The sequence below is a fragment of the Emys orbicularis genome, chromosome 13 (genome assembly GCF_028017835.1).
Source record: "Emys orbicularis isolate rEmyOrb1 chromosome 13, rEmyOrb1.hap1, whole genome shotgun sequence".
NCBI lineage: Eukaryota > Metazoa > Chordata > Testudines > Emydidae > Emys > Emys orbicularis.
Window position 1 is genome coordinate 309,032 of NC_088695.1, and position 18,355 is coordinate 327,386.

Sequence of the window (18,355 nt, forward strand, 5' to 3'; positions counted from 1 at the left end):
CCGCCGTGCTGCAGGGGCCCTGGGCAGGGCCCCCCACATCCACGCACCCCCTCCACACATCCACACACCCACACCCCGTGCGGCGGGGCCCTGGGCAGGGACCCCCACATCCACGCACCCCCCACACACATCCACACATCCCACACACACCCCGTGCTGCAGGGGCCCTGGGCAGGGCCCCCCACATCCACGCACCCCCTCCACACATCCACACACCCACACACCCCACACACCCCGTGCTGCAGGGGCCCTGGGCAGGGCCCCCCACATCCACGCACCCCCTCCACACATCCACACATCCCACACACACTCCGTGCTGCAGGGGCCCTGGGCAGGGACCCCCACATCCACGCACCCCCTCCACACATCCACACACCCACACCCCGTGCGGCAGGGGCCCTGGGCAGGGACCCCCACATCCACGCACCCCCTCCACACATCCACACATCCCACACACACTCCGTGCTGCAGGGGCCCTGGGCAGGGACCCCCACATCCACGCACCCCCTCCACACATCCACACATCCCACACACACTCCGTGCTGCAGGGGCCCTGGGCAGGGACCCCCACATCCACGCACACCCTCCACACATCCACACACCCACACCCCGTGCTGCAGGGGCCCTGGGCAGGCACCCCCACATCCACGCACCCCCTCCACACATCCACACATCCCACACACACTCCGTGCTGCAGGGGCCCTGGGCAGGGACCCCCACATCCACGCACCCCCCACACACATCCACACATCCCACACACACCCCGTGCGGCAGGGGCCCTGGGCAGGGACCCCCGGGTGCTATTTCAGGGAAGCTGCTGACGGGGAGGGAGGGGAAGGCGCAGGGGCTGGCCCGGCTGATCGGCTCTGGGGGGGATCAGGGGTTCGGCTCGCTGGCCCCTCTGCCCTGCCAGGAGGCAGCACCCAACCCTGACCGATGGGCTGTGCCGGGGAGATGGAGGCCTCCTGGCTCCCACCCCCAAACTGGCCAGTCCCTGCCCTGGGGCCGGATGGGAGCCGGCACCCCCTGGAGGGGACAAGCCCCTGCCCCATTCCCCGCCCCCCTGAGCCAGTCTGGATTTTGCAGCCCAGGGGCTGTGTCCCTGCTAGGGGGCAGGGATGGGTGCAGTCCAGGGCACTGTGTGTGTGTGTGTGTGTGTGTGTGTGTGTGTGTGTGTGTGTGTGTGTAAGTAATTAGCTCCCCCTCCCTCCAAGTACACCCAGCAGGGGGAGCCCCATTTCCTACAGCACCCCCCAGGGCCTGGGGGGTTCCCTGCATGAGCGGGGGCGGGGACTGCTAGGAGATGGGGGGGTTCCTGGGTTAGTGGGGGGGTTGCTAGGAGATGGGGGGCTCTGAGCCAGGAGAGGGAGGTGGCACTGGGGTGGGTCTCACCTGGAAAGTGTCGTGGGGGAGGGCTTGGGAGGGGTGAAAGGAGGAAGGGCATCTCTGGGGGGAGGGGATTTTTGAGTGGGGGGAGAGATCAGGCTGTGGGTCAGGTGGGGGGAGGGGCGGTTAGGGGCAGAGTGTGCAGGAAACTGGGTCTCCCAGGGAGGGGTGGGAGTGTGTGTGTGTGTGGGGGGGGTAGAGGGGAGTGGTCTCCCAGCTGGGTAAGGAGCGAGGCAGGGGGGTGGAGCGGAGCTGGGGGGGGCTGCAGGTGTGAGTGGGGGGCTGAGATCTCCGGGTGGGAGGAGTGGGCAGGGGCGTAGGAAGGGGCGGGTCTCCCGGCCGAGGAGGGGGGAGAGGAGGGCAGGGCTGGGGCGAGCAGGGCAAGACTGGGGTGTGGTGGGGAGGGGAGGGGAGGGAAGGGAAGGATGAGAGGGGTAGGGGTGGCCAGGGCTGGAGGGGGCAGTGGGGGGCCAGGGCTGGAGGGAGTACGGGGCAGTGGGGGGGGGCAGGGCTGGAGGGGGGCCGGGCCGGGCGGGAGGAGGCAGTGGGGGGGGGGCGTGCTGGGGGGGCAGGGCTGGGAGGGCAGTGGGGGGGCCGGGGCGGGATGGGCAGGGCTGGACGGGGGACGGGCAGGGATGGAGGGGGACCGGGCCGGGCTGGGGGGGTCGGGGGGGGGGGGGACGGGCGGGCAGGGCTGGACGGGGGCCGGACAGGGCTGGAGGGGTCAGTGGGGGGGCCCGGGGCGGGCAGGGCTGGACGGGGGCCGGGCAGTGGGGCGGGCCGGACGAGGGCCGGGCAGGGCTGGAGTGGTCAGTGGGGGGGCCCGGGGCGGGCAGGGCTGGACGGGGGCCGGGCAGTGGGGCGGGCCGGGGGGGCCGGGCAGGGCTGGAGGGGGGCCGGGCCGGGGGGGAGCCGGCCGGGCTGGGACGGTGCTGGGGAGCCGGGTGCTCGCAGACAGAGCCGGGGCTGGACACGGGGCAGCCGGAGCTACCGAGCAGCCGGGACCCCTTCGCCCTGCGCCCCCGACCCCGGGCTGCCCCCTCCGCGCCTGCCGGGCTCCGGAGAGCCCCCCTCGGCCATGGCCCGCGCCAGGCGCCCCCGGGCCCCCGGGCTGCTGCCCCTGCTCCTGCTGCTGCCCGCTCTGTGCGCCCGGGCAGGTACGGGGGGGGGGAGAGGGGCGGGGGAGGGTCTGTGTCGGGGCGCAGGGGGGTCCGGGGGGTTGTGTCGGGGCGCAGCGGGGTGCTCGGGGGGCTGTCGGGGCGCAGCGGGGTGCTGGGGGGTGTCTGTGTCGGGGACGCACGGAGGGCACAGGGGTCTCTGTGTTTGGGACCGGGAGCTGTGTGTGTGTCTGTCTGTCTCTGGGACGCAGTGGCGGGGGGTGTCCGTGCCCTGGATGGGGGGATCAGGGGCTGCGGTAGGAGGTCAGTGCCCAGTCCAGGGCTGGCATGGGGGGTATCAGCGCCGGGGGACAAGGAGGGAGGCAGAGGTGCTGCGGCTCTGGCACGGTCCCCTGGAGCCCGGGTTCGGTGTGGGGGGCAGGCGGGTGCCGGGTCCGGGGTCTGGGTGCCCGAGTGGAGACTCGGGGCAGGCCAGGGGGTGGGTGGGTGCCTGGTGTCCGGAGCGGGGATGGGTGGGAGACTGGGGAAGGCAGGTCCCAGCTGTGACAGGTGAGCCCCAGGGAGGGGGTGTCCCTGCCTGTCACCCAGCCCCCCCCATTGTGCTTTGCGGAGCCGCCAGCAGGTGGCCGGGGAGGCCTGGGGGTGCCAGCTGGGGTGATGTGGCAGAGACAGCACCTTCTCCCCTGGGCATCGCAGGCACTGACAGATCCTAGGGACAGGCACTGGGGCCATGGGGGGACAAGGGGACAGCCACTGGGGGGCAGGGGGTTAAGGGTGCAGGAGGGTCAGAAATTCAGGGGATCTGAAAACGGGGGCCAGAATTTGGGGGTTTAGGGACAGCTGGGATTTTAGGGCAAGGAGAACTGGATGAAGGGGTCATGGAGTGGGGGGCAGGGAGAGGTCAGGAATTCAGGGGGTGCAGTCCTTCCTTTTTATTCCACCCCCAACTTTAGCCCCCCCAACTTCTTATGGGGGAGCCTCCCCCAGGCTTGGGGATGGATCTTTGGCAGCGGGGGGCTGTGGGGGTTTCTCTGGCATCAGAGGCAGAGTGGGGATGTCTCAGGTATTGGGGGGCTCTGGGAGGGGGAATTGCTGGCTTGGGGGCACAGGGGGGTTCTCGGGTGCGATAAATCCAACCCTGTTTATCCAGCCTCCCCCCACCCGGACTGGCTTGGACTGAAAATGGGGGATCCGCCCCCTTGACCTGTCCGGGTTTGCCCCATTGCCCGCGTGTCCTCCGCCCCCAGGGCCCCCCATTGCCCGTGTGGCCTGCATCCCCCAGGGCCCCCCATTGCCCATGTGGCCTGTGCCCCCCAGATCCTCCATTGCCCATGTGGCCTGCACCCCCAGACCCTCCATTGCCCGTGTGTCCTGCGCCCCCCAGAGCCCCCATTGCCCATGTGTCCTGTGCCCCAAGGGTTTCCCATTGCCCGTGTGGCCTGTGCCCCCCAGAGCCCCATTGCCCGTGTGGCCTGCGCCCCCCAGGACCCCCCATTGCCCATGTGGTCTGCACCCCCCAGAGCCCCCCATGGCCCGTGTCGGCCTGAGCCCCCCAGGGCCCCCCATTGCCCCTGTGGTCTGCGCCCCCCAGAGCCCCCATTGCCCATGTGGCCTGTGCCCCCCAGAGCCCCCATTGCCCGTGTCGGCCTGTGCCCCCCAGGGCCCCCCATTGCCAGTGTGGTCTGCGCCCCCCCAGAGCCCCCCATTGTCTGTGTCAGCCTGTGCCCCCCAGGGCCCCCCATTGCCCGTGTCAGCCTGCGCCCCCCGGGCCCTGCACACACACAGGCTCTTTGTGCTGGGAACAGGGCGGGAGTGTGCGCTGGGCTGGGCGCGGGGGTTTATTTATCTTTGGGCTGCGGCTTCCCCCGACCCCCTGCCCGGCCCGGCCTGCACTGAGCCAGAGCCGCCTCTCCTGTGTGTGTGTGTGGGGGGATTTATAACCCTGGGGAAGTGAGTGCAGGGCCCCACTGTGCCCCCCACTGCACCCCCATCCCTCCATTCCCCCACTGCGCCCCCCACTGCACCCCACCCCTCCATTCCCCCACTGCGCCCCCACTCCCCTGCTCAGTCCCCTGTGCCCCCCTGCTCCCCCATTGTCCCCCCTTGTTCCCATATTCTTCATTCCGTGTCTCCTGCACCCCCCTTCTCCCTTCACAGGTTTGACTCCAGGATGGGAGGGGTGGACTCGGGGGGTGCATGTGCCTGGTCCGCACCACTCTGGCCCTGTGTTGTGTGTGTGTGGCGGGGGGTTGTACAGTTGTGTCTCCCAGTAGGGTGTGTGTGTGTGCAGGTGTATAGCTCCGTGTGTTGCATACAGTTGTGTACTTGTGTTTCCTGCCACAAGGGGTGTGTGTGTATGTTGTGTGTGTGAGTGCATATAGTTGTGTATCTGTGTTTCCCCCCAGGTTGTGTGCATAGACAGTTGTCTAGTTGTGTCTCCCCCTGGGGTGTGTGTGTGGGGTTGTTGGTGTGAGTGTGTAGTGGTGTCTCTCTGTGCCCATTGTGTAGTTGTGTTCCTTCACACACCCACTGTGTAACATTTTAATCTCCCTCCCCCCATCACCCGCACCTAACCCAGGGGGGCAGGGAGGGGGGGTCCCTTGGGAAAGACGGGGGAGTAGTAACTGGCTGGGGGGGCACAGACATAGTGAGGGTGCACTGGGAATGGCTGGGGGGAGGGGCAGATATGGGGGGTGCTGTCGGGAGGGATATCACCCCCTCAGCCCTGGTTGGGGGGTCTGTAAGGAGCCCCCCCCCCCCGGCCTGAACTTTCCCTCTCGGAAACATTTTTTCCTTCTGTGGTTCCCCCACCCCCGTCTCTCCTGCCCAACAAAGGGGGGGATCCTGGGGGGGGGGGAGAATGGCAGCAGGGGGGTGTTGGGGCATCTGAGGGTGGGGGGAGGAGGGGGCAGCAGGGTGGGGGAAGAGAAGGGCGGGGGGCTGCGTGGGGCCCAGGGTGGCAGCATGGGGGGACCCAAAGCCAGCAGGGTGCGGAGAGGGGGCAGCAGCCTGGAAGGGAGGTAGCAAGTCCCGATCCCCCCTGCGACCCCCAGTGTCTGGGCCCATCCTCTCCTCCTTCCCCTCCCGACCCCCAGTGTCTGAGCCCTTCCTCTCCTCTCCTCCTCCCCCCCGCGACCCCCAGTGTCTGAGCCCTTCCGCTCCTCCTCCCCCCCCGGACCCCCAGTGTCTGGGCCCTTCCTCTCCTCCCCCCCCGACCCCCAGTGTCTGGGCCCTTCCTCTCCTCCCCCCCCCGGACCCCCAGTGTCTGGGCCCTTCCTCTCCTCCTTTTTGTTTCTTCTTTCATTCCCTGTATGCTCTTCTTGTGTTCATTCCTTTTCTGAATCCCCCCCCCCTTTCCTTCGGGCCACCCCCCCCCCACTCTGGGCACTCACTCTAATTACTGTTTGGGTTTCCGGGCGGAAAGCTGCCTGGACCAGCCCAAAATAGACGGTGCAGAGTCAGGCCTCCAGACCTGCTGCTCCCCACCCAGCTGGGGCAGCTCCAGGGTGGGGATCTGGCTGGGGCAGATCCAGGGTGGTGCTGCGGGTCTGTCTGGGGCAGATCCGGGGGGGGTGCTGGGGGTCTGTCCGGGACAGACCGAGAGGGGGGTGCTGGGGGTCTGGCTGGGATAGTCCCACAGGTTGGAGCTGGACCCAGATGCAGGATCATCCCCCTCGTCTCTCCCTGCTGCCCCATCCCAACCCGCAGCCACAGCCCTCCCCATGTCTCCAGCCCATCCTCTCTCACGCACTGGGCCCCCCAGTTATTTAACCCCACAGAGCAACCAGAGACCTGCAGCTCATGGGAATGTGAATCCAGCCCTGATCTCCAGATCCCAGGGTATCCCTCCATTCATCGCTCCACCTGCCCCTCCCTCCATCCATCCCCAGATCCTATCTCTGCTTCCATCCCTCCATGTATCCCTCGCTTCCCTCCCTCCCTCCCTCCATCCCCAGATCCCAGCTGTGCTTCCATCCATCCATGTATCCCTCGCTTCCCTCCATCCCTCCCTCCATCCATCCCCAGATCCCAGCTGTGCTTCCATCCCTCCATGTATCCCTCACTTCCCTCCATCCCCAGATCCCAGCTGTGCTTCCCTCCATCCATGTATCCCTCGCTTCCCTCCATCCCTCCCTCCATCCCCAGATCCCAGCTGTGCTTCCCTCCATCCATGTATCCCTCCCTCCCTCCCTCCATCCCCAGATCCCAGCTGTGCTTCCATCCCTCCATGTATCCCTCGCTTCCATCCCTCCCTCCATCCATCCCCAGATACCATCTGTGCTTCCATCCCTCCATGTATCCCTCGCTTCCATCCATCCATCCCTTCATCCCCCGATCCCATCTGTGCTTCCATCCCTCAATGTATCCCTCGCTTCCATCCCTCCATCCCCGGATCCCAGCTGTGCTTCCATCCCTCCATGTATCCCTCGCTTCCATCCCTCCATCCCCAGATCCCAGCTGTGCTTCCATCCCTCCATGTATCCCTCGCTTCCATCCCTCCCTCCCTCCATCCCCAGATCCCAGCTGTGCTTCCATCCCTCCATGTATCTCTCACTTCCATCCATTCCTCCATCCCCAGATACCAGCTGTGCTTCCATCCCTCCATGTATCCCTCACTTCCATCCATCCATCCCTCCATCCCCAGAACCCAGCTGTGCTTCTCTCCATCCATGTATCCCTCGCTTCCATCCCTCCCTCCATCCCTCCATCCCCAGATACCATCTGTGCTTCCATCCCTCCATGTATCCCTCGCTTCCATCCATCCATCCCTTCATCCCCCGATCCCATCTGTGCTTCCATCCCTCAATGTATCCCTCGCTTCCATCCCTCCATCCCCGGATCCCAGCTGTGCTTCCATCCCTCCATGTATCCCTCGCTTCCATCCCTCCATCCCCAGATCCCAGCTGTGCTTCCATCCCTCCATGTATCCCTCGCTTCCATCCCTCCCTCCCTCCATCCCCAGATCCCAGCTGTGCTTCCATCCCTCCATGTATCCCTCACTTCCATCCATCCCTCCATCCCCGGATCCCAGCTGTGCTTCCATCCCTCCATGTATCCCTCGCTTCCATCCCTCCCTCCCTCCCTCCGTCCCCGGATCCCAGCTGTGCTTCCATCCCTCCATGTATCCCTCGCTTCCATCCCTCCCTCCCTCCAACCCCAGATCCCAGCTGTGCTTCCATCCATCCATGTATCCCTCACTTCCATCCCTCCCTCCATCCATCCCCAGATCCCATCTGTGCTTCCATCCCTCCATGTATCCCTGGTTTCCATCCCTCCCTCCATCCCCCCATCCCCAGATCCCAGCTGTGCTTCCATCCCTCCATGTATCCCTCGCTTCCATCCCTCCCTCCCTCCCTCCCTCCATCCCCGGATCCCAGCTGTGCTTCCATCCCTCCATGTATCCCTCGCTTCCATCCCTCCCTCCAACCCCAGATCCCAGCTGTGCTTCCATCCATCTATGTATCCCTCGCTTCCATCCCTCCCTCCATCCATCCCCAGATCCCATCTGTACTTCCATCCCTCCATGTATCCCTGGCTTCCATCCCTCCCTCCATCCCCCCATCCCCAGATCCCAGCTGTGCTTCCATCCCTCCAAGTATCCCTCGCTTCCATCCCTCCCTCCATCCCTCCATCCCCAGATCCCAGCTGTGCTTCCATCCCTTCCTTGCTGCTAGGGTGTCATCCATCCATCTAGCCCCATTCCCTTCTTCTAGCATCACCAACCATCCATCTCCATACTTCACTCAGCATCTATCTATCTGTCTATCTATCTATCCCTGTGCCCATCCCCATGGCATCTGGTCCTTTGCAGCCCCCAGCCCCAGGGGATCGCAGCTTCTCTGCCCATTTCTTTAGTTCTCTAAGACAATCCCCCCACCCTGCCCTGAGTCTTGTGGGGGTTGGGTGCCCCCCAGTGCCAGGCAGGGTCCCCCCTGCACCCTCCGCAGGAGCCCAGCTGGGGTGTACTGGCTGGAGGAGCTGGGTGGGGAGCAGTGGGGCAGAAACCACAGCTGGGTGGGGCAGGGGCAGCGGGAGGTCAGGGCCACACAGATTGGGGCTGTGGGGGTTGGGAGCCAGGACACCTGGGTTCTATCGGTGCCTCTGGGGTTGGGGAGTGGAGTCTATCAGATCCCCAAACCCAGCTCTGTGGGGATATTAATAACCCCAGGGTACCATGTTCCCCCCTCTTCGTCCGTGGTTAAAATCCCTCACGCACTTTGCACTGTTATACTCAGCTTTCCATGCTCCTGCCTAGAGCTGGCTGCATTGCACTGTATGTAGCAGTCCCAGTGTCGTCTCTCCCTTATCCCAGTGCAGCCCAACTCCTGGGTCACAGAGCGCCCCACCTGGACTTTGGGGGTCAAGCCAGGAGATGGGGAAGCTATCAAGGATCGGGGACCCTCTCTGAGCTGCCCCTCTTCTCCGCATCTGAGTGTGGAAGCAACAGCCCCTCCCACACAAGCCTGCTGGTGAGGGTCTGGGGGATAAGCAGGTGGGGGCAGAGTTAAGGGTACATGGTTTGAACTTCGGTGGGAGTGGGGTAAATAGCTGGTCTCCGTGGGGAGGGGGGCATGGTACATCTGTGGTTCTCAGAGCTCTTTACAATGGGGCTTTATCGCAGACAGGGAAACTGAGGCACAACAAAGGGAAAGGAGTTCCCCCTTAAAGAATAGAACCCAGGAGTCCTGGCTCCCAGCTCCCCCTGCTATAACCCACTGGACCCTACTCCCCTCCGAGAGCCAGGGACAGAACCCAGGAGTCCTGGCTCCCAGCTCCCCCTGCTATAACTCACTGGACCCTACTCCCCTCCGAGAGCCAGGGAGAGAACCCAGGAGTCCTGGTGGGTGGGGTGAGTCGCGTGGTGGGGTGCCGAGGGGGCTGGCAGGCAGCGGGTGGCCAGTGGTGTGATGCCCCCCCGGGGCGGGGGCCGGCAGAGCAGTATGAATGGCCGTCTCAGTGCATTGATGTCTGGGGTCCCAGCCAGCACCCTGTGGTGGGGGCCATGCGCTCCTGTGGTTTGCCAGCCCCTGCCCTGACCCCTGGGGCCGTGGGCGGCAGAGAAAGGGGCCCTTCAGCCCCCCCCTTCCTGCCCTGCCTCACCTGGCCTGGGGGGCTGAGAGCCTTTCACACAGCACTGAGCCGGGGGAGGGGTGGGGGCGGCTTTCTGTCTGCCCCCCGCCAGGTGTCTGTCTGTCTGTCCATCCACCCCAGAGCCTAGTGACCCAGCGTGTCCATCTGTCCTGTCTGTCCCCAGGTCTCGCTGTGGGTGTCTGTCCTGTCCCCCAGTCACGCTGTCTGTCTGTCTGTCCATCTGGCTCCAGGTTCCCGCTCTGCTGTCTGTCCATCCCTAGGTCCTAGTGTCTGTCCCCCCATCTGTCCCCAGGTCCCTGTCTGTCTAGTCAATCTCCCCCTCCCCCCGATTGGGGGGTATGTCTCCCCTCTGTGTGGGGTCTCTGTGCTCTGGGCAATAGGAACATGCCCCCCCTCCCCCAGAAAAGGATCCCAGAGCCCTGTCACCTGCTCTCTGGGGAGCCAGCCTTCCTGAAATGCAGCCACCTCTGGGGTGGGGGGCACAGCAGCCAGATCTAGCAGTGGGGTGTGTAGGTAGGGGGAGAAACAGACACCAGGGCACAAACCCTGACTTTTCTGGACAGAGCCTGGGGGGTGGGATCAGAGACAGGATCCTATATGCGGGGGTGGGCGGGCTATGGGGATCAGAGCAGGGGGGCAGAGCGGGGGCTGTCGGCGGGGGGGGGGGGGGCAGAGCCAGGTCCTAGTGGGGGGGGGGGGCTCTGTGGGAAGAGTTGGGATCCTATACAGGAGGGGTGGAGGGGGGATTCCTATCCATGGGGGCTGCTGGGGGATGGGGGAGCTGATACTGGGGAGGGTCTGTCTTAGCAGGCAGTGGAGCTGGGTATCCTGTATGGGGTCTCCTGCCCCAGATACCAGCCTGTCTCTCTGTCTGTCCCTGCCCTGGCAGCAAGGCGCTCTCGGGGTGGGGGGGGGCACTGGGGGCTCTGATGGTCACTCTCTGGGGCCTGGGAAGAGCCAGTGTCAGCTGGAATTTATAGGTTGCTGCGGGATCCTTGTTTTGGTGACCAGCCGGTGTGGAACTGGGGTGTGCTGGATCCCCCCTGGGATGGAGCTGTGGGGTGGGCGTGCCGGGTCCCCCCTGGGATGGAGCTGTGGGGTAGGCGCGCCGGGTCCCCCCTGGGATGGGGGGGGCAGGGATATGTTGGGCGAGAGTTGAGGGGTGGGGGAAGGGACCACTGGCTGCCCGTGGGATTGTGGCCCCGAGGCATTCTGGGACGGCTGGCATGATCCGTGTAGTGGTGGAGTTGGATTGGCTGTGACCTAACGTGACCTGGGATCAGGACAGACGGACAGACACAGCGTGACCGGGAGAACAGGACAGACAGACAGACACAGCGTGACCTGGAACCAGGACAGACAGACAGACACGGTGTGACCTGGGGCCAGGACAGACAGACAGACACAGCGTGACCTGGGAACAGGACAGACATGGGGTGACCGGGGATCAGGACAGACAGACACACTCAGACGCCGTGGCTGGATTCTCAGGAGTGGGGACCGAGGCAGCTCAGCTCCGGCTGGTTTGGGGCAGAGCCTCCCGCGCGTCCCCAGCAGATGCTCAGGGCCCCGTGCCCCAGAGATCCCCCCATGGGGCTGTGCAGGGACCCTGCCCCCCCGCCCCCCCGGGGCAGTGCAGCTGTGGGGCTGGTGCCTGGGAGTAGCAGGTGCGGGGCGGGGAGTTAATCGCTTTCCCAGGTGCCGCTGGATTGGCAGGTCCCTGCGTCTTGCTGCAAATATGTCCCGTCCCTGCCAAGCCTGCAGCAGGGCCATGGGGAGCGATGGGGGGGGGGCACGGCTGGGGGGAGCCAGGGCAGCTTGGGGGGGCGGGGGACGCTGGGGGTTGTGCGGTCGCCGGCAGGATCAGGTGACCCCGTCCGGTCCCAAGTCCCCCACAGCCCCACACAGCCCCCCATGCTGGGGAACTCGTGGTTCAAACAGAGGAAGTGACTCGTATAAAGGGCCCATTCTCTGCTGCCCAGTCCCCTCCCCCTGCCCCCCACTTTCCCCCCTCTGCCCCTCTCCACCTGCTCCCCACTTCCCACACTCTGCCCCTCCTCCTGTCTCCCACTTCCCCTCCACTTCCCCACCACCTGACCCCCACTTCCCCTCCCCATGCCCCCCACTTCCCCCGCCCTCTGCCCCTCTCCACCTGCCCCCACTTCCTGCCCTCTGCCCCTCCTCCTGTCCCCCACTTCCCCTCCCCTCTGCTCCCCCTCCCCCTCCCCTTCCCCTCCACCTGACCCCCACTTACCACCCTCTGCCCCTCCCCCTGCCCCCACTTCCTGCCCTCTGCCCCCCTCCTGTCCCCCACTTCCCGCCCTCTGCCCTCCTCCTGTCGCCCACTTCCCCTCCCCTCTGCTCCCCCTCCACCTGACCTTCCACTCCACCTGACCCCCCACTTCCCGCCCTCTGCCCCCTCCAGCTGTCCCACATTTCCCCTCCCTTCTGCCCCCTTCTCCTGCCCCCATTTCCCCTCCCCTCTGCTCCCCCCTCCCCTGACCCCCCACTGTGACCTCTCCTGTCTGGCCCCTCCCACTCCACTTGACCCCCCCACCCCTCCCTCCTGCTCCTCCTCCACCTGAACAACCCCCTCCCCTGACCCCGACCTCACACTGTGACCCCCACCCCGGAGCCCTCTCCCTCCTGCCCCCCCCCGGTCCTGGCCCTTCTCCCCTCACCTCTTTCTACAGCCAATATCCCCCCTTCACCCCTCCTTGACCCCCAACCCCTCTTCCTCTCCTCCATCAGACCCCCCCGCTCCAGCCCTGGCTCTGGGGCTCCCCTCCCCCATTCCCGCCCCACCCCTCCCCGGGGAGTTGTGCTATGCAGCCCTAATGGCTTTTCCTCGCGCCCGCCTGGCAGCCAGAAGAAAGGTGTCTCTGTGCGGCTGGCGCGGCCTGGCTGCCAGCGCTCCCGGCTGGGGCTGGGCCAGCGCCGAGCTCGGCGGGGGGCCGGGAGACCCCGGGTGGGGAAGTGGCTCTGAGATGGGCCCTGAGTGTGTTTGTGTGGGGGGGCTTGGATCCCCTCTGCCAGGGGCTAACGTTCCCCTCCCCTGCCAGTTCTCCGGTGCTGCGAGCTTCCCCACGACAGTGCCCCCAGCCGGGGACGCCGGTGCTGTGAGCCTCCCTCACAACAGTGCCCCCAGCCGGGAACGCCGGTGCTGTGAGCTTCCCCACGACAGTGCCCCCAGCCGGGGACGCCGGTGCTGTGAGTCTCCCTCACAACAGTGCCCCCAGCCGGGGACGCCGGTGCTGTGAGCCTCCCTCACAACAGTGCCCCCAGCCGGGGATGCCGGTGCTGTGAGCTTCCCCACGACAGTGCCCCCAGCCGGAGACGCCGGTGCTGTGAGCCTCCCTCACAACAGTGCCCCCAGCCGGGGACGCCGGTGCTGTGAGCTTCCCCACGACAGTGCCCCCAGCCGGGGACGCCGGTGCTGTGAGTCTCCCTCACAACAGTGCCCCCAGCCGGGGACGCCGGTGCTGTGAGCCTCCCTCACAACAGTGCCCCCAGCTGGGGACGCCGGTGCTTTGAGCTTCCCCACGACAGTGCCCCCAGCCGGGGACGCCGGTGCTGTGAGCCTCCCTCACAACAGTGCCCTCAGCCGGGGAGTCTGGCGCGGCAAACTTCCCTGGAGCAGTGCCCCCAGCTGGAGATCTCCCAGTGCTGCAAGCTTCCCCGTGGCAGTGCCCTGCGCCAAGGGCTCTGGTCTCCGTCTCACTCTGTCCTGCTGGGGATATTAATGGATGCCAGATGCCGAATGGAACAATGGGGGGGGGGGGAATGGGGCTCCCGCCTTCACAACAGGGCCGTAAACGTGGGGCTGATGAGAAACCCAGACGGGGGCTGGATGGAAAAATGGGAGAGGGGGACAGGTGTGGAGAGACGCAGACAGACAGACGGATGGGGGGGGGGTCAGCCACAGCACAGTACCCCCTGAGCACCCTGCCCCCAACCCTGCTCCATCACCCCCCAACCAGGGCAGCCCCTGTACTTGGGGGGGGGGCAGTGCCTCCACCCGGCAGGCTCACCCACTGCCCACCCTTGACCGAGCGAGCCGGCCTGGGCTCCCCCTTGTGGCCAGTGTCTCGTGGGGGGGGGGGGGTAATTCCCTCAAAGGGTCCTGACCCCAAGAGCCCGGGGTGGTGATGGCTCCTTTGCTGCTGTTTTTCTGGCTGTTCCCTCACAAACCCGCCCTGTCTGGAGCGAGGGTCACCCGTCTGTCTGAGCACCTCTGCCTCCCCACTCCCCCATGCAGGCTGGCCTTGCTGCCCCCCATCACCCCTCACCCCTGGCTAGGAGGGGTCGGCCCCGCCTGAGGTCTGGGGCGTGGGCAGGAGGGTGGGCCGTGAGCCAGGCCCGGCTGGAGCTGATGGCTTCTGCAGACTTGTTTTTGTTCAGAGTGGAATATTGGGCTCGGCTGAGAGGGGGTCGGGGTGGGCAGGCTGGGAGCGAATTGTGTAATGGGGTGCACACGTGATTGTGACACAGCTGCGTGCAATTGTGAAATGGGCTCTGTGTGACTGTGAAGTGTGTGTGTGTGTAATTGTGATACCAGTGAGCCGCTGTGCTATGGGGTATGTGCAACTGGTGATTGTGAGCTCGTGATGGGTGCGACTGTGAAGTCGGGTGTGTGATTGTCACTGACACGGCGAGAGGGTGCCGTTGTGTGGCGGGGTGGTGTGCGATTTGTGATGAGGCGGCTGTGCTTGTGGAGTGTGCAATGGAGAATGGGCCGTGGTGAAATGGTGCATGTGTGTGCAAGCTGGCGTGTGCCGAGGGGCGCGTGTGCGACGGTGAAGCAGGCTGGGTGCCTGCTGCTGGCAGAGGGTGCGTTCTGCAAGTGCGATGGGGAGTCGGGTCAGATGGGATTGGGGGGGGGGGGCTGCATTTGGGCAGCAAAGGCTGTATGCCGGGGTGTGTGTGTGCGCGTGCTACGTGTGTGTGTTTCCCCTGGACCCTCCACACCTCCTCCCCCCTCCCCCCCCCCGCCGGCTGGGAACAAAGACCCCGTTGATCGGGCCTGAAAAAGCCCGTCTCTGTGAGCGTCCCGGGAGGAGAGATTGGAATTTGGATAGAACTGGCCAGCACACCTGAGGGGACCCCTACCCCCTGCCCAGCCCTGCCAGTCCCCCCCATTCCCCAGCCAGGGCCCCCCTGCCCTGAGCCCCCAGCCAGGAGTCCGATAGTCGGCCTCCAGTGCACCTGGGCGGGGGGACCCCATCTCCTGCACCCACGGCCAGCCGCCCTTAGCTGCCCAGACACCCACTTCCATGCAGCCAGGCCTGCCTGCTCTGCGGGCATTCCTCCATCGCGTCCCAGACCCCCCCAGCTCAGCCCCCAGGGCAGAAGGACTCTCATGGGGAGGGGGATTCATAGGCTGGGGGGGGGCTGAATGTGGAGAGGCTCAGCGGGGAATGGGAATCACGGCTGGAGGGGGGGGCCCTGGTAGCTGCAGGGTGGGGGGGGGTGAGTTCATGTGATCCCAGAACTGGGGAGCTCTGTGTGGCTGGGGAGGGGGCCCCTGTCGGGGAGGTGGGGGCTGTTTGCAGAGCTCTGACCCCCCCCCCGTGTCCCGCAGCAGAGCCAGTGGACGTGCTGAAAGCGCTGCAGTTCCAGGCCCAGCCGGCCGGCGTGCGGAAGATGACGGGGCTCTGCCCCGCCAGGCGGACAGGGACGGGGCCGGACGTGGCCTACAGGATATCACGGCAGGCACAGATCAGCGCCCCCACCAGGCAGCTCTTCTCAGGTACCAGGTCATGAGCCCCCCCCCACCCGCATGGGATAGTCCACCCCCTCCCTGTCCTGCGGCGTGTTCCCCCTCCCTGTGTCCTCCATCAGCCGTGCCCTTCCCACGGCCCACGGGCGTTGTTCCCACAGGCTCCCCCCGCCTCCGTGGCTGGTCCCACGCCCCCCAGCTCACGGCATGGTCCCGCACCCACCTGTGTCCCTGGTGGAACATTCCCACACCCCCTTGGGATGTTCCCACACCTCCTGTGTCACTAGTGGAACATTCCTGTGTGCTCACCCCCACTTTCCTACGTCCCCATTGGGATATTCCCACACCCCAATGTCCCTAATGGAACATTCCTGTGACCCCCATGTCACTAATGGAACATTCCCACGCCCTCTTGGGATGTTCCCACACCTCCTGTGTCACTAGTGGAACATTCCTACATCCCCCTTTGGCTGTCCCTGCACCCGCCAGTGTCCTGCCCCCCGAACTCCCCCCCCCACGGGGTCCCACAGCCCCTGCTGTCTCCCCAGGGAAGTTCCCAGAGGATTTCTCCATCATGGCCCTGGTGAAAGCCAAGGCCGGGACCCAGGCGTTCCTGCTCTCCATGTACGACCAGCACGGCACCCAGCAGCTGGGCGTGGAGCTGGGGCGCTCGCCCGTCTTCCTCTACCAGGACCAGAGCGGCCGGCCTGCCCCCGAGGACTACCCGCTCTTCCGGGGCATCAACCTCGCTGACGGCAAGTGGGTACCCGCCAACCCCTGACCCCTGACCTCCAACCCCCCCACCCCGCCCCCGAGGACTACCCGCTCTTCCGGGGCATCAACCTCGCTGACGGCAAGTGGGTACCCGCCGACCCCTGACCCCTGACCTCCAACCCCCCCACCCCGCCCCTGAGGACTACCCGCTCTTCCGGGGCATCAACCTCGCTGACGGCAAGTGGGTACCCGCCGACCCCTGACCCCTGACCTCCAACCCCCCCACCCCGCCCCCTAGGGCTACCCGCTCTTCCGGGGCATCAACCTCGCTGACAGCTAGTGGGTACCCGCCGACCCCTGACCCTGACCCCCAACACTGCAGCACATGGGTACCCTCTGCCCCCTACACCGACCCTACTCCAACCCCTGAGGACTCCCCTTTCCATCCCTGCCTCCCCCCCGTGTCTGTGTGTCCTGCCCCCTCCCATCAGCATGTCCGTGTCCCCAGGTGGCACCGGCTGGCGCTGAGTGTGCACAAGCACTCGGTGACGCTGATCCTGGACTGTAAGAAGAAGGTGACGCGGCCGCTGCCCCGGGGCCCCCGCCCGGTGATCGACACCCGCGGCATCACTGTCTTTGGCACCCGCATCCTCGACGAGGAGGTCTTCCAGGTACCGGCCCAGCCCATCCTGCGTCCCCCTGCCCACGGGGACCCCGCCTGACCCCCATGTCTCCCCTAAGACTGGCTGGGTGTGAGGAATGGGGGCAGTGCCTGGGGGTGGTTTGGGGGAAAATTGGGGGTTATTTCTGGGTGGGGTCACAATGGGGAAGCAGGATGGTATCAGGGTAACTCCTCTCCTTCCACCCCTCCATCCCCGCCCTCCCTCCCTGTACACACCCCTCCATCTATCCCCCAATCCATCCATCCCTCCATCCATCTATGCCCCCAATCCACCCCCAATCCATCCCTTCATCCCCACCCTCCCTCCCTCGCTCCCTCCCTCCATCCCCATGCACACCTGTCCATCCACCCAATCCTCCATCCATCCATCCATCCATCCATCCATCCATCCATCCATCACTCTGTCCCCCAATCCATCCCTCCATCCCCACCTCCCTCCCTCGATCCATCGTCACACACTTGTCCATCCACCCGATCCTCCATCCACCCGATCCTCCATCCATCTATCCCCCAATCCATCCACAATCCATCCCTTCATCCCCACCCTCCTTCCCTCCCTCCCTCCATCCATCCCCACACACCTGCCCATCCACCCAATCCTCCATCCATCAATCCATCCCTGCACACACCCCTCCACTCACCCATCACTGTGTCCCCCCCATCCATCCCTCCATCCCCACCTGCCTCCCTCCATCCATCCCCACACACCTGTCCATCCACCCGATCCTCCATCCATCCATCCCTGCACACACCCATCCATCCCTCTATCCCCCCCATCCATCCTTCCATCCCCATCTCCCTCCACCCATCCATCCCCAAACACACCTGTCCATCCACCCAATCCTCCATCCATCCCCAATCCATCCATGATCCATCCCTTCATCCCCTCCCTGCAGCCCCCCATCCCTCTGTCCCCCGCAACCCATCCATGACCCATCCCCTCCCACCCCTCCATCCAACCCCTATCCCTCCCTCTCTGGCCCCTTTCCCCATTAGTGGCGGGTGGGGACTCCAGGCCCAGCAGTGCCCGTCCCCCCATCACCCCGTCTCTCTCTGCAGGGTGACATCCAGCAGCTGCTCATCGCCCCGAACCCGCAGGCGGCCTATGACTACTGCGAGCACTACAGCCCCGACTGCCACGCCCAGCCCCATGCGCCCCAGGCACAGGAGGCGCAGCAGAGACCTGCCAGGCCCGAGGTGAGGGATGTGGGGCAGACCGAGCAGGTCAGGCCTTTGGGTCTCATCTCAGGGAGGATACGGGGCTGGACGGGCCTAGCGGGCTGATCTCGGGGGGGGGGGGGATACGGGGCTGGACAGCCCATGGGTCTGATCTGGGGGGAGGTGACGGGGCTGGACGGGCCCGTGGGTCTGAACTTGGGGGGGATATGAGGCTGGACGGGCCGGGGGGCTAATCTCGGGGGGGATACGCGGCTGGATGGGCCCGGGGGGCTGATCTCATGGGAGATATGGGGCTGGACAGCCCATGGGTCTGATCTGGGGGGGGTTACGGGGCTGGACGGGCCGGGGGGCTGATCTCATGGGAGATACGGGGCTGGTCGGGCCCGTGGGGCTGATCTCATGGGAGATATGGGGCTGGACAGCCCACGGGTCTGATCTGGGGGCGGTTACGGGGCTGGACGGGCC

General features: G+C 65.8%; 1 protein-coding gene across 1 annotated transcript in view; it reads left to right on the plus strand.

Moving 5' to 3' along the window:
- The first annotated feature begins 2,464 nt into the window (after positions 1-2,464).
- Positions 2,465-18,355, plus strand: part of COL11A2 (collagen type XI alpha 2 chain) — a 68,625-nt gene continuing 52,734 nt past the window's right edge. Inside the window, exons 1-5 of the mRNA XM_065415911.1 lie at positions 2,465-2,543; positions 15,178-15,345; positions 15,864-16,074; positions 16,538-16,700; positions 17,771-17,908. Coding sequence (XP_065271983.1) covers positions 2,465-2,543; positions 15,178-15,345; positions 15,864-16,074; positions 16,538-16,700; positions 17,771-17,908 — 759 coding nt within the window. The remainder of the gene's footprint in view (positions 2,544-15,177; positions 15,346-15,863; positions 16,075-16,537; positions 16,701-17,770; positions 17,909-18,355) is intronic.